This window comes from Macrobrachium nipponense, chromosome 6, assembly GCF_015104395.2.
Source record: "Macrobrachium nipponense isolate FS-2020 chromosome 6, ASM1510439v2, whole genome shotgun sequence".
Lineage (NCBI taxonomy): Eukaryota > Metazoa > Arthropoda > Malacostraca > Decapoda > Palaemonidae > Macrobrachium > Macrobrachium nipponense.
In genome coordinates, this window is record NC_061108.1 from 4,299,692 (window position 1) to 4,314,515 (window position 14,824).

General features: G+C 34.9%; 1 protein-coding gene across 6 annotated transcripts in view; it reads right to left on the bottom strand.

Moving 5' to 3' along the window:
• The window catches only part of LOC135216328 (rootletin-like), a 413,187-nt gene that overhangs the window by 204,612 nt on the left and 193,751 nt on the right, over positions 1–14,824 (bottom strand). For 5 of the 6 annotated variants that reach the window (XR_010314855.1, XM_064251513.1, XM_064251512.1 and 2 more), the window contains exons 5-8: positions 11,691–11,801; positions 10,787–10,882; positions 9,756–9,955; positions 6,768–6,933 (exon numbers count right to left, since the gene is read on the bottom strand). Coding sequence is in view for 5 of the 6 variants with exons in the window: in XM_064251513.1 (XP_064107583.1) it covers positions 6,768–6,933; positions 9,756–9,955; positions 10,787–10,882; positions 11,691–11,801 (573 nt within the window). In the remaining variant the exon portion in view is untranslated. Of the gene's footprint in view, positions 1–6,767; positions 6,934–9,755; positions 9,956–10,786; positions 10,883–11,690; positions 11,802–12,909; positions 13,422–14,824 lie in introns of those variants that run through there. The other variant, XM_064251515.1, reaches the window with a different exon arrangement.

Here is a 14,824-nt window from a genome sequence, read left to right on the forward strand (position 1 = left end):
ACTACTAAAAATATGGAGAATGTTTAATTACTATTTATGGTTTCCATCCCCAGTAGCCGTCAAAACAAGTGACACAGAAACCTAGTAATGGACCATACTTGAAACTTCTTTCTTTTTAGACTAATCACTTTTTTTTAAATATTTGTTTATGTTACCCTAGTTATTCATTGTGGAGAGAAAATGCTGTAGGGAATTTTTACCTATGATTCTTCTTGTATTTGATCACATTTTAGTCAAGATTTCAAGTCTTCCGCCTGCCACAAGGGCTTTAAGAGTGACCAGAATATAGTGGGTTTTATTTTGATTCGTGTACCTATGAAGTTCAGGGTTGCTGTCACATTGTAACTTCAGCTAGATTTCAACAAAGTTGTTGTAAATAATTACAAGGCCATCCCGTGAAGTAGTCAGTGGAAAGCATTATCAACATTTTCATTATCAACAGCTCTTAAAAGACAGCATAAATAAAAAAGCTGTGAATCGGAATACAAAGCATGATGAAAGCCTAAAAAATAAAAAGTAGAGGAATTTGACCAATAAAGCAACTCTCATCAATTATTTTTCCAACTCCATTTACAACAAGGATTCAACTATATGTAGTGTTGTCAACCACATCTATCCCTGTTCATAACCAAGGGCGAGTACAAAAGCTGTTAAGGAAAAATCTCTCATCAAAAGAGGCGGGATTGAACCTGTATCCTTCATCTAGGATCTAGACATTTAAAAATCTAAAATGCTCCCAAGATGTGGGTAAGGATATCATAAGCAAATCAAGCTCCTAAACATCTAATGTGATGTCTTAACATCAAACTTTTGTACGAAACATCTGAGACATCTCAGATGCTTTTCTCGTGTACAAAAGGTCAGTAACCCTGCAAAACCAGGCCTGCACTTTATAACAACTGATGACCTCAACAGAATTGTTGTCTAACAGCTACCTCCTCAATGTTGGTACATTCACCCAAAATCTGGATGACTTTTCATAGTCTAGAGAAGTTGTCAACTGTTTTTGCTTCTAGCAAACTCTTTCCATAAATCTGACATTTATCATGAAAATGGTTCCAGTGATTTTCAATCATTATTTACATGAATGACTCTTTGATCAGATCATGAAGCATGCAGCATTGACTGTCTTGTCACCATCCTTATAATGTCTGGTACCTATAATAGCAGGACTATACAACATTTCTAACTTTATGGCCCCTCTATTCAAATAACTCACTGAATCTGTTACACACACAAGGATTTCAAGATAACGGGGAGGAGCTTTTTAGAACTTTACTTCCAGGTACTACAAACAGTTCTGCAGTGGTGCATTTGCTTGTATTTTTATTGGTTTTTTCCCTTAAAACTGAAGTGAAAGAACAAACAAGTTGTATATGATATTAAGGCTTTGCAGTTCTCAAGTTAATAACATCAGTTGGCAGAGGACAGGGACAATATTTCTTGCATGATTTAACAGCATTTAAAATCTAATCTCACCATTTTAGCATCAAAGTAACATGAGAAAAGAGATGAAGATATAATAATGAAATATGTATCATCAAACAATTTGACCCACTACAATTTTCATTAAAATTTCAACATACCTACTCTAATCTATGTATTTGTTTCGTCTTTTACAATTCATTTTAAAATAGCACAGGCATACTTCTTACTTACCTTTTTTCTATCTTCACACTGCTGACTTACCTTGTAAAGTTTAGTGCCTTCATCATACATACAGTTATGTTACTTACCTTCAACATTTCCCAGTTACCAGGAAGGTGGTAAAACTTTAATTAAAAACATAACGACTACAAGAAATTTCTATCAAAAATTTTAGAAACAGTACATGCTCATATTTTAGAAGCAACTATATCTTCATGCTGAACTACTTAAGAGTAAAAATACTATTAGCCCTTCTAGATATACCATGCATAAAAAACTTTAATTACTTTTAAGGAGTTAATGACATTTTAGTACATTCTGCTCCAGTAATTCCTGATAATCATTCAGTTCTATGCTGCCCTTTTAAAAATATAGGAGTCAAGGTGATTTATTTGGAACTTTGGGGTTACAGTACTCTGTAAAAAATCAATTGTCTTTCAAAGATCACGATAAAATTACAAAGGCGCATTAAATTTCTGACTGATTTTTAAAAAGTAACCAGATAGGATAATGGTATAACATTGTGTGCATTTGCTCAAAGATATACAGTACTAGGCCATAAAATCGTTAACCTGTACTTAAGGATACATATACACTATGTCAAAAAATTGGGTACCTTCAATAAGCCTTGGATACTATTTCCTGCCATGAGACTTTAAACATAAATGAAAAAGTAATGCTCTCAACCTAAATCAAAACCAAGAACCCTGTTGTATAGAAATATAGAATTTAAACCTTATTTCTAGCATGTTGCAGCACCAAACATAAAGGCACAAAGACGAATATCCACAACACATCACTAAAGCTCGAACTAAATTCTAAGCAAGTAAAAGAAAAATCCATATACCATATTACCACAGTCCCATTCACTTCCAAAGTAAAGGATACACTAAGTGAGAATACTATTACTGTACATATTTGTATCATGAATACTACACTGTATGAAAGCAGCCTTCAATACTCGCAAGACTCATAGCATTTTTTTAAAACCTAGTTCTTGTTTTTTTTTTTTTACCATGATGAGACTTTTCATTAAGAAAATATGTTAAGGAAAAAACTAAATAGGAACAATTCATCTGATATAGCATAATTTTCATCTACATATTACGCTATTAACTTTACTGTCCTGCAAATATTTTTACCATGATGAGACTTTTCATTAAGAAAATATGTTAAGGAAAAAACTAAATAGGAACAATTCATCTGATATAGCATAATTTTCATCTACATATTACGCTATTAACTTTACTGTCCTGCAAATATTTTTGCTAACATATGTATAACATTACCAACTACTGTCCTGCAAATATTTTTCCGTCTCTCATCATCATTACTAAGACATCAAACTTTCTTGTCTTGCAAATTTAGTCTCTTATTAGTTTTGAATAAGGTGAAATATTCAGTTAGCCTTGAATTGCATGATAAGGAACCAACATACATTAAAATTTATACCAACACTGAATGAACAAGAAATATGCATACTCGAATGTTACTGAATAGGGTGAATAAATACCTCTGTATCAAATTATGTATAACTCAATCAAAAAGGCAATGCAAAATTTTTTCATACTTTTTAACTTCCTTCTGTCATTTTATACACTTATTTTTACATTTATATGGGCAAGAAAATAAGAAAAAAGTACGAATACAATAAAATCCCATAATGATTCTCCTTCTATATTTTGGAATTCATTTCTGGAAGCTTTTCAGCAAGTTCCATTATTAGGAGACAATTAATGTGAGGTACTACTTTATATTTAAGAATAGTTTTCACATTTTGCACAGTAACAAAATATTTTTTGACAGTTTACTGTAAATCACAAAATTAAAATTTAAAATACGTACAGAAGTACATAGCTTAAAGTGTGCATAAAAACTGCCATTAAATTTATAATTCAACAAAGTATCTGTTTAGCATTTTCACATATAAACATATTCATATCTTGTAAGGTCATCATCATTCATTATTCTATAAGGGAAGTAACTTCTAACCAAAATTTGTCATAAGCTTGGTCAAAACAAGATAATATGTAAGCAATCTGAAGAGAAGTCATATCTATACAATGTCAATACCACTGGTAACTTAGTGCACTTAGAAACAACCACTTGAATCAGAGAAATTATCCCTGGAGTTGATCCAACAATTACTGTAGTCTGACGAAAACTAATAAAGTACTCAGATCAAAGAAAGCAAACATGACTTCTGGAATGTACTTTATTATATTATACTGGATAAGCATATTCATAATCTAAATAGACCTCCCTCAATAAAAAAAATAAATGCCCTGAACTAAAGTGACCATTTAATAAAGAAAAACCATGGGGAAGAGTACTTTAACATTTGGCAGGAGGCTACGTTCATTTTGCAGTTTTTGCATTTTACGATCTCATTATTGTACAGCAGTTGGTTCTGAAATTAGAACTGAAATTTGTAATTACAGATGGAGCCTGATGGTACAAGGCAATACCTTGACAAAGAAAGCTGGTTCTCTCTTGCAATTTCATTACTATTGAAGAGTCCTTTCTTTCTTTTATCTATGTATTTCTTTGTTGCATTTTTGTACAAATTTCATTTTCAATTCTAATCATATACCAAGTTTTGAATATGGATGAATTACAACTCAAAAAATGTTATGCTGACAGTGTATTCTCATTCAGTCTATCTCTAAATATTTGGAAAACAAGACTGTGTAGAGTAGCAACAAATTCTTTCAAGGTAATCTATTTGTTTGAATTTCAACGACTAGCCAAAAAACAATACTAGATTAAATTTAATCCTAGTAAGAACATTTTTGCTTGATGAAAAATACCTGTTTTCTGGTGCTAAAAAGCAAATATAACTTAATTCGTCAATACTGTTCAAATTGCTTCTACATTATACATGTTCTTCAACCTAATTAAAGAATATGTGTTATTGAAACCTCAAGGTTTAAATACTCAAGCAAAATATCTGTTCTTACATTATAATCTCTAAAAGGACTATACTAGAACCATATTAAAAAGCATTTAAGCACTGGAAACATTAGAAAAAATTTAGGACCACTATTATGCTCTTCTGGATAAGTGAGAAGAGTCACAGTTAACATAAAACACTAAACTATCAAGCTAGACTGGAAACACTGATTACCTGTGCAAGCTGTTGTGATGTCATGTAAAGAAGACACATTTGTGAGCAACATCATAAGATAAAAGAAAGATTCTCTATTCCTACTGATTTTGACAGCAAAGGACCTCTCAAAACTGAGAATTGTAATTCACAATTTTCACAATTAAAGTAATTTCATTTAGCTAAGAGAAATTCAGTTATTGACATACTCTACATAGATATGAGAAAATCATAAAACATTACACAAACCATCCTTATTATCTGATTTTAAACAGTATACTTTTTGCTACAGTGGCTGATCAAAATGATCAAAATCGCAAGAGTTAACCTACAAAGTGCGTAGTTCTAGGGACATACATCGCTGCTATGCTTGCAAAGTCTCTTTGGAAATGAGGATGTGATAACCAAACACAAAACATATACTACAAAGGCCCAGTAATAATCTGCTAGGAATTCTAAGGAATAATGTCATGCCTTCATTTTCAAATATTCAATCTAAAGATATCAGGAAGTAATTTTGGGGTAATTTTTTCTGCACCATTAACACAGAGAAAATCATTTATAACAATTGAAACTGGCAATATATGTATATTATCATTTCATCCAGCATAACTGAAACTGAACCCAAATCCTCATAAAGTAAAAAATATAACTGAACTGACTGATATGCAGACTCCAATGTAAGTTCTCAAAGCAAACTACTGTTTGGTAATGAACACAAAATAACAAGATTATCTTTCAACAAACTACAAAGAAAAAATATGATGTGATGTAATCAATTCTGGATATGGAAGTGTTGAAAAAATATAAAACATTCACTATTAACAATCCCACTCAAAACATTAGTATAGTAATTAAACAAACAGCTCAGCCAATCTGCACAAAGTATGTGCTGTATGTTTAAATTTCTCTTGTTACTTCAAAGTATTTAAGGAGACAATATATAATTTATAAAATGTCTTTTATAAATTAGACAAGAGTAATAACACGAAATATTGATAAAAAATAAGATGCACACAGACTATCAGATGTCATGACTTAATAATGAGAAAGAATTAATGAAAGCATTACAGAACTTGACAGATATTCTATCTACAAATGTCATGCCTTTAGCATTTTACAAAACTATCACCGTGCTTACATTAACATATTTCTTTTCTTTTTTTTTATAAAAACTGGATATGATATGTACAGCTACCCAAAATGTGGTAGAGGCAAATGAACGACCTACTCATTGTGAAACCAAGGACCACTGATTCTCAGTGCTTTAACTTTCTTTTGATTTAAATATATTAAGAAATTGAAATATTTAAGTATACTGTTAGAGTACTATTTATTTTTGTTCTTATTTACATTCAGTCTAGACATTTCTCTTATGCTAACATACAGTATTTGCTTGCATATAATCCTTCACCAATTGTTTGAAATGAGTTACCTTTGCTAATTAACTTGTTGGACAATAAGAATTATTAATGCTATGTACTAATCAATTTTTCTTTATCCAAACCTCCGTCTATTTTTGGGATATCCTTTGTCTATCTCTGGCTTTAAGTAATAATGCTGTGCTATTACGTACACAGTGAAGTTTCTTTTGATTTACCCAATACAAAATCTATCCTTAACACCATCCAATAATTTGGTAATCAGTTAAGCTTGGTATTCATTTATCTTCATGTTTATAATTAAAGAAACCTTTGAATTAAATCCACAAACTAGTGTGAAATATGTAGTATAATAAAAAAAAATGGTACAATTTTGGAACTAAACTTTCAGCTTATTCTATTTATAAAAATAATAACCACATTGATACCTAGCATTATAAATCAGGAGTAAAAAAATTCCTATATATTATTTTGAAGATTGAAAAAAAAAATCACACAAGATAAAGCACTGTAAAAATGCAAGGTACCATAGCATAATCTACTAAATAGGGAGTATTCCTTTACAGCAAAAACAAATTCAAATCCAAAGTGTGCTTCAAACCAACTACGTCTCCCATGCACAACTCCCTTACCTGAGATTCGTTGACCCATTGCTCCTCCTTAGCCTTAACTTCGTCGGCTAAGCGCTTGAGAGCTTGTTGAGCCTTGTCTCGCTCCTCAGTCACTTGTGACAGAGTACCTTCGACTTTTGCCAACTGTTGTTGTAAATTGGAAACTTGTGTGCTGAAACTTTCACACCTGCATAGAAACATGATGCAAACTATGAGGAACTGGAACTGCTTTTTTACTCTCTACTTGCATACCCAACTTTTTTTAACAACCTAAATCAAAGGCATAGACTTAACCAGATCAAGAAAAAGACCATAAATGAGATGATATAGCTTGGATAATTAATAGAGACAATGTTAGTACCTTCAAAATAAGGAATGAATTAGAAGCTCTGTGGAACCTATATAGATTCTTGGAAAGGAATTTTCTGGTATTTTAATTGGTTAGTGGTTGAGTATGGAAAGACTTCTCAGCATCTGATTGATCCAATCAGTTAGAGCTTAGCAGAGGTTTCTAGGAAGTAGCAACATACATGAAGGAGGAGCAATGAGAGACAACAACGTCCACAAAAAAAAGGATAAAGAAAGGGAAGGGAATCCAAAAGGTGCTGATAAACTCCACCTTTCTCAGGAATATGAGAATTTTTACAACATTGGCATTATTCCCCTTCAGTGACCTTCTGACATCTGTTTGTATTTCACTACCCACTGCACTTTACACCTAAATTCCCATTTAGACTGTCTATTGTACTCTATACTTTAAAATGAACTGTAAATATAAAGATCAGACTGAAGCTGAAGTAGATTTTCAATGGAAGTGGTTAACTGATCTGGGATATTTTTTTTTTTACCAAGGCATGAAAACAAGGCAGATAGGAAAAATAGCATTTACATATCCCACGGAAAGGGTTGCAGGTAAATGACCACAAAAACAATATGAAATCTTTTTAAAATTTCGTGGAATCTAGTTATATTCGATAGTGCTCTTTAATAATAACACACACACACTTAGTTTTATTTGTGAAGGGGCAACCTGATCCATAAGCAATGCTATTACCAGTAAAGTTGTCTTTGAGCAGGTTCCTTGCTAAATAACAAACATATGGATTTATCATGGACAACCTCCCACCATTAGGGGGAGGGAATATAACTAGGCAGTTCCCAGTTTGTGACAGGGGTTCCATTCCATCAACGAGACATTGTCGAAACCATAAAACCTTACTTTTAATCCTTTGGGTTTCTTAAAAACGACATAACCTGCATTTTGATTGAGCTTCTCTTAAAGAAACCTCCAAATGTTTATCATTCTGCCATTTCTGATCCATATTAAATTTCCAGTCTTCCGTTGGACTGGCAACGTAAACCCAGGTTATGCGATGCAACTCAGGAAATAATTCTTTATGAGAGATGTGAAGAGTTTTGTAACCTCGGAACAAGGTAAGCCGAGTCCAGCGTAACCCAAGGACTGCCTGTGCTATATAATACTTCATATTGAAATATCTAGCCACCTAGGTATTTATCTATCCGTAAAAGCTCACTAAGAGTACCATCAATCCAAGAAGCACAAGTTCAGAACTTAAGGTTATTTTGAACTTTGATATTTTTTACAACTGCTCTTATTACCTTTGTCAGAATAAATTGATGCACAAATAGGTAATAGCAATCAATAATGGACAGAGCTCAACTTATTTCATTTCTAGGTAGTACCTTACAAACAGAACTTATTTCCAGTGCATTAGACTTCTAACAATCTGTGTGATCAGTTACAGGTTAAATAAAATAGGTTGCATATACACAGAAATACATTAAAACTGGCTTTCAATGAAGTACACAAACTATAGGTCATCAGAAATGGATAGCTAGGAGTAATGCAAAAAAGTGGTATTTCAGATTTTAATCTTTGGCCTTCTGAAGAACTACCTTCAATAGCAAAAGGCATGAAAGAGAGAAGACAGTAAAAGAAAAAAGATGAATAAGGGTGAATCTGCTCCATGAGAAAAACATATAGCCTAGCTCTTTGAAAAAGTTAAGGTAATAAACATTCTAAAGGAACTGAATGGAAAATTCTAGACCGCAGTAAATATGGAGAAACTGCCCAAGTACTATTAACCCCTAGACAGCTGGTCTTGGAATTACTTAGAAAACGGTAATGATTGTGACGTTTCCAAACCCAAAATGGACTATAAAACTGAAAGGTTTCACATTTTAACTTGAAATACCAGAAACAGAGGTGCCAAAAATTAACAATGTACCAATGGCACCTAAATGCTGACTTGCTAGCTAATGCAACAGAAGCATCAACCCTAGATCTATATGTGATTAAGGTATCTAAAAACTGCAGATTTTAGGTTACCTTGATAAAGAAAATGGCATGCCGAGTACACCATTACAATAAGACCTAATACATACTGCATTTACATGCTATTGCATGAACTAAAGAACAGTACTGTTCATAGTTAATATTAGAAATATGGAAAAGTCATTTTCTCCTAAATAAAAATTCTACAGGGAAAATCAAATACAAAAAGGCTACAAAGAACAATGACCAGTAAGGATGCTTTAGTACATCTAAAGAGACTCAATTAACTTCAAGCATTGTAAACCAATAGGCAAGTGCACGTAAGAGCTAAAAGTATTACATTATAAAACCAATAAGAGAGAAAACTAAAAGATAATACTCATAGATTATATGAATTATATGTAACATGTTTTCAAACATATTTCCTGTTTTATAAATTTCAATGTATATTCAAACAACAGAATATTATCTAAAGAGGAATGAGTTTTGAATCTTTTGCATGAGTTGTTAAGGGATGGTTTTTTTACGCTAAATATGATTAAAATAAACAGCAATTTCATTAGCCTTCATAAATTTCCAGTGGGTAGCATGGTTCCCAGAAAGACCCTTAATGAGAGAGAGAGAGAGAGAGAGAGAGAGAGAGAGATGATAGAAGAGCGAGAGAGAGAGAGAGAGAGAGAGAGAGAGAGAGAGAGAGCGCTGTAATCATTCACCTGTGCTGTTCATCCTCTAGTTTGACCAATGCTGTTTCAAGGTCAAAAGTATGCTGAGCTTCTGAAGCCCTCAACTTTTCTTCTGCCGTGGTAAGAGCAAGATTGAGAGTCTCAATTTCCCTATCATTGCTGTCTCTGTATCGTAGGGCTTCAGTACTTCTGCTTTCAAGTTCCCGGTTTCTGCTTCGGTACTCTCGTACCTGAAAAAAATTGGAAAAGCATTACTTTGGTTGGTATTCCAACTTACAGCACAGAATATAGAATCTACGCCAAAGGCCAAACACTGAGACCTATGAGATCATTCAGCACTGAAAAAGAAATTGACAGTAAAAAGGAGGAAAACCTCAAAGCAGTTGCACTATGAATCAATTGTTAGAAGGTGGAAAGTAAGATGGAAGAGAGAGAATATGAATGGAGGTACAGTAAAAGGAATAAAGGGGATGCAGCTAGGGGCAGAAGGGACACGGCAAGGAACCTTCAGCAATGCCTACAGCGCACTGCATGAGGTCCCAACCCATGAGAACTGTATTAGTAATTTGTAGTGCAAAAGGTATAAAAGTAGGGAAGAGAAGTGAGAGTATTACACTAGTATATTATAGGCACAGAAATGAAGCTAAAAAAATATATAAAAATCCCTCAATGCTGAACCTCAAAGTCATCAGAGCTTATTAAAAGCTTTATCAATGTGAGCACCATGAGTATCTGGCATTATACACCAAAAACAGTAAACATTCCAATAAAAATGAGTTTGCCTTAAAACTCTATTACAATCCACAAGTGTGCTATTCATGTGAGTTGTTAAACAATCGGTACAAAATGACAGGTCTCCTAGCAAGACAAGTTTATAAGAATCCGAAATAATGTAGTTATGGGAAAGGATTGCACAATCAAGATTCGTACTCTTCTTTTCTCATAAATACATTCCTTGTGGCAAGACAGGCTTTGAAATACTGTAACCTTTGACAAAATCAACACAAATTACAACAATCTGACAGCATTTACTGACAAAAAAAAAAACTGAAAATCCTTACCTTGTTTGCTAACCGGTCTATCAAAGATGTCTGCTTCCTATGCACGTCATGAAAATACTCTAATCTCTTCTGGTATTCTTGCCACTCATCCGCAACCTGACAATTTCAGAGGGCACTTTAACATTTCATAATCCACTTAAATACAAACATAAATTTAAGAAAAATTGTCACACTAACCTCAATCATCATTATTATTAAGAAAATAACCCCTATTTATATGGAACAAGCCCACCAAAGGGGCCACTGACTTGAGATTCAAGCTTACAAAGAATACGATGTTCATTTGAAAGAAGTAACGGAAGTTAATGGGACATACAGAAAGAGGAGATGAGTTATTATAAAAACAGATAAAGTAATTTATTAAAATAAAAGGAGATTTGTATTCAGCAGTAACACATTGCATCTTCGCTTGAACTTCTGAAGTTCCAGTTTCAAGACATCTTCAAGGAAGCTGTTCCAGAGTCCAGCGGTGTGAGGAACAAAGGACCTCTGGAACTGAGAAGTTCAACAGCGAGGAACATTTACTGCATATTGGTGTTGCTGTTCAGTGAATCAAGAAATGATTTTGTATGATTCTAATTATTCGAGTGCTTGAGATAATATTTATGACTGTGATTTCGAAGCCCTAAAAGGCTTCCCGCACACAGGACACCTTTAGTGAAAGGTGGCTGGTCACTAAGTGATCAGCCACTTAGTGGCCAGCTAATAATACCAGCTTGTGCAGTGGTTTGGCAAAGAAATAGACCTAGTAGCCACTTCGTGTCCACTCTTAGTGTCGGCCACTTTGGCTGTCTTTCACACAAACAAATGTGTTCCATTCTTCTTTGTTTTAGTGGCCTGCCACTTAATGGCCAGCCACTTTCCACTAAAAGTGTCCCATACGGGGCAAACTTAGTTTACTTACATGGTCGGTCAGAACATTATACTGGACTGATACTCTGTCACGTTCAGCTCGTGAGGTAGCGAGCATTTCTTCCAGGCGGCCCACCTCCGACTGCAAATAACGAGTCTCCTCCTGCAAACAAGGTAAGGTGGGTATAAAGATAATAAATCAATAAATAAATACAACAGACAGACAGACATATAGATAGATGGTGTTATGGCATTATCACCTCTGCATGAATAACACACCTCAACTTTTTGACATTACCATCTAAGAGATTGTATTAATTCAAGCGACAACATTTTTCTAGTGATGACTGCACATGAACATAATATAAACAATACACACAGACCTATTGTTTATAAACATAAAAAGGGAAGGGAGAGAGGTATGTAAAGGTTAACACAAACAAACCAAAAAAGTAAAGTAACACAACCTTTTGATTAACTGCTTGAAAGATAAATTTCATATAAACACCACAGAGCAGGTAATGAATCACGACAAAATGCTAACCAGGACATCTTTGTGATTATTAGGGCTCCACCGAGTTTTAATGCTATTGGTGCGCATGCAACTTATGGCATCTAACTAACACAACTGCCATCTCTGAGCCCCCCGGGTCTCCAGGGTCTCTGGGACTGGGTACCTTCTTTTGCATTGGTACGGATCACACTACAAAAATATTATCAATATAATGCGTGTTCTGTTCTCGTGGATTAAATTGATTACATTGGTTTCCACACCCATTCTGACCTCTTTTCTTTGCTCCTTTGAAAACTGCATTGGAATTGGTTTGGAATCAGAATCTATAATTTAGACCAATGGCCATGCGCTGGGACCTGCGAGGTCATTTAGAGCTGAAAGGGAAATTGAGAGTAAAGGTCTGAGAGATGTAACAGGAGGAGACCTTGCAGTTCCACTATGAGACGATTGTCGGGCAAGGGTGGAAAGTAAGATAAGATAGAAAAAGGATAATATGAAAGGAGATACAGTAAAAGGAATGAAAGAGGTTACGGCTACAGGGGAAGGGAATACTGTAAAGAACCTTAAGTATTGTCTACAGTGCACAGTGTGAGGTGCACTGAAGGCAGTACGCCACTGCAGGAAGAAAATTGTAATCTTAGAATACAGCAAACACTGAAACCCATTTTTGTTCAACCTGACTATGTCGTCTTCTCACGAGAGAGAGAGAGAGAGAGAGAGAGAGAGAGAGAGAGAGAGAGAGTAAAACCACCTTCACCTTCAACCTGATAAGTTTCTCCAGTACAGACGTCAGTTTTCTCTTGATGGTTTTCTCACTGACACCGTAGGCGCTGATCTCGAAATACATTTCGGCCAACTTTTCATCCACTCTCCCGATCTCGCCGTCGCTTTTACTGCCTTTGGCATTTCCTTCGAACCATCTCTTTCTCCCCTTCCTTTTCTCGTGTCCCTCACAGCATCCGTCACTCTTACTCCTCCATCTCTTCCTCTTCTTCTTGTGGGGACGAATTTCTTCTTTCGTATTTTCTCTTGTCTTTTTTCGTTCCATTTCCTCAGCGCCAGATTTCGCTAGGCCGATATCTACCGCGTCCTTCATCTGATTTCATTTCTTTTTATCAAAAACTGTTTTCGTCTTTTGTTAACGACAAGAACGACATTCGATAAATCACTAGCAAGGAATCCTAACGATTGTCAATTGTTTTTCATTGTAATAACAAGACAAAAGAAGTACATTCGACCCGTACACAAATCCATCACAGACTGGAAGCGATGGCTATTAGCGTGGCAGTTACGCATGCGTACTACTTCGATGATGCTATCAGGAAACGCTTATATTACAGTAGATCAAAGCCACTTGCACGTTATTGGACAAAAGCCTGATATATAGATAACATACTGGTAGGTGCAATTTGTATCTTGAGACTAGTTACAAACTCCCTTTTATAGCAGATTTATGCATATATTTTAATACATTCCTCAAAGGTTCATATGGTGCTGTTGTATATGTCCCGGTCACTGTGCTAATCATTAGCGTACGGTACTTTTTACAGAATAGCAATTACGTCACGCCAACAGACACCTTGTTTTGTTAGCTGTTCTAATTGGATCCTCAAATACCACCAACTTTGCAATGAGGTTCGTACTATATACAAAAAGAAGCCTGTTTTCTGTACAGGGTGACCATAAAGTCCCAGTACCATCCTGATCAATTAATACTTGTAATGGTACTGGGACTTCATGGACACCCTGTATAACTGTACGGTATATCCAGTTAAAATCACGCTGCATTATTGGGTAAATATTTCTACGACTGACAAAGGAATAACTGTCAATTCGTCCCTGTTTTGACGAACTGGCTTATGCCATTTTTTTTTATATAAGTATTTTAGTTTTCCAGCCAGACTGTCGTAGTATTGGATACTATAACATACCAAAACTTAAGCTGTCTGTGTGGTCAAATTTTAAAGCCAAATTGTCTCAGAAGTTCAGCTAATTAAAGCTCTGATTAATACGAAAGTCTCTGAAGCCAATTTTCTAAGAATGGGAGAAAAAAACTAGGGACAAATTATCCCCCTTGTAGAGAAGCCGACACTAGTAGTGGTTCCCGCAGCGTCACGAGGTCGAAAATCTACCCTATCACATAACGCAACACCGCCAACAAATGTCCAGCAGAAAAGCGATCTTATCACCGGGAACTTAATGGCGGAAATTTACGACAACCTTCCCGTGGTGTGACCCTTATCGGCACCGTGTGATCTTATCTCTACCAAACTAGAACGAAGTGGCGATTGTTTGCACGCCATTTTCCCCGACTGATAAGAACGGTGTCACACTTGAGAGGGGGGACTGATTAATTGCTACTCCTGCGACCCTTGCACGCTATAAAGCTCTTTGGATTTTGACGTTGGCAATTAGCAGGCGTTATGTGACTTCGATTTCCCGTGCTGTGTCAGGACCGATAATAGGTAATGCATATGGTAATTTTCACGTGGACTTTTTATCCAAAATTTTATTCACAGTTTCTTCTGTAAACTTAAAAAAGAAATAAAAATCTTTGCAGGGTTCCTGACATTTTAGGCTGTCCTCAAGAATCACACAGAAATATCCTTAGAATTCCCAACTTGTTTTGAGCAATCGTGACGTATTAATTAATTATAACAAGCACGACCAAA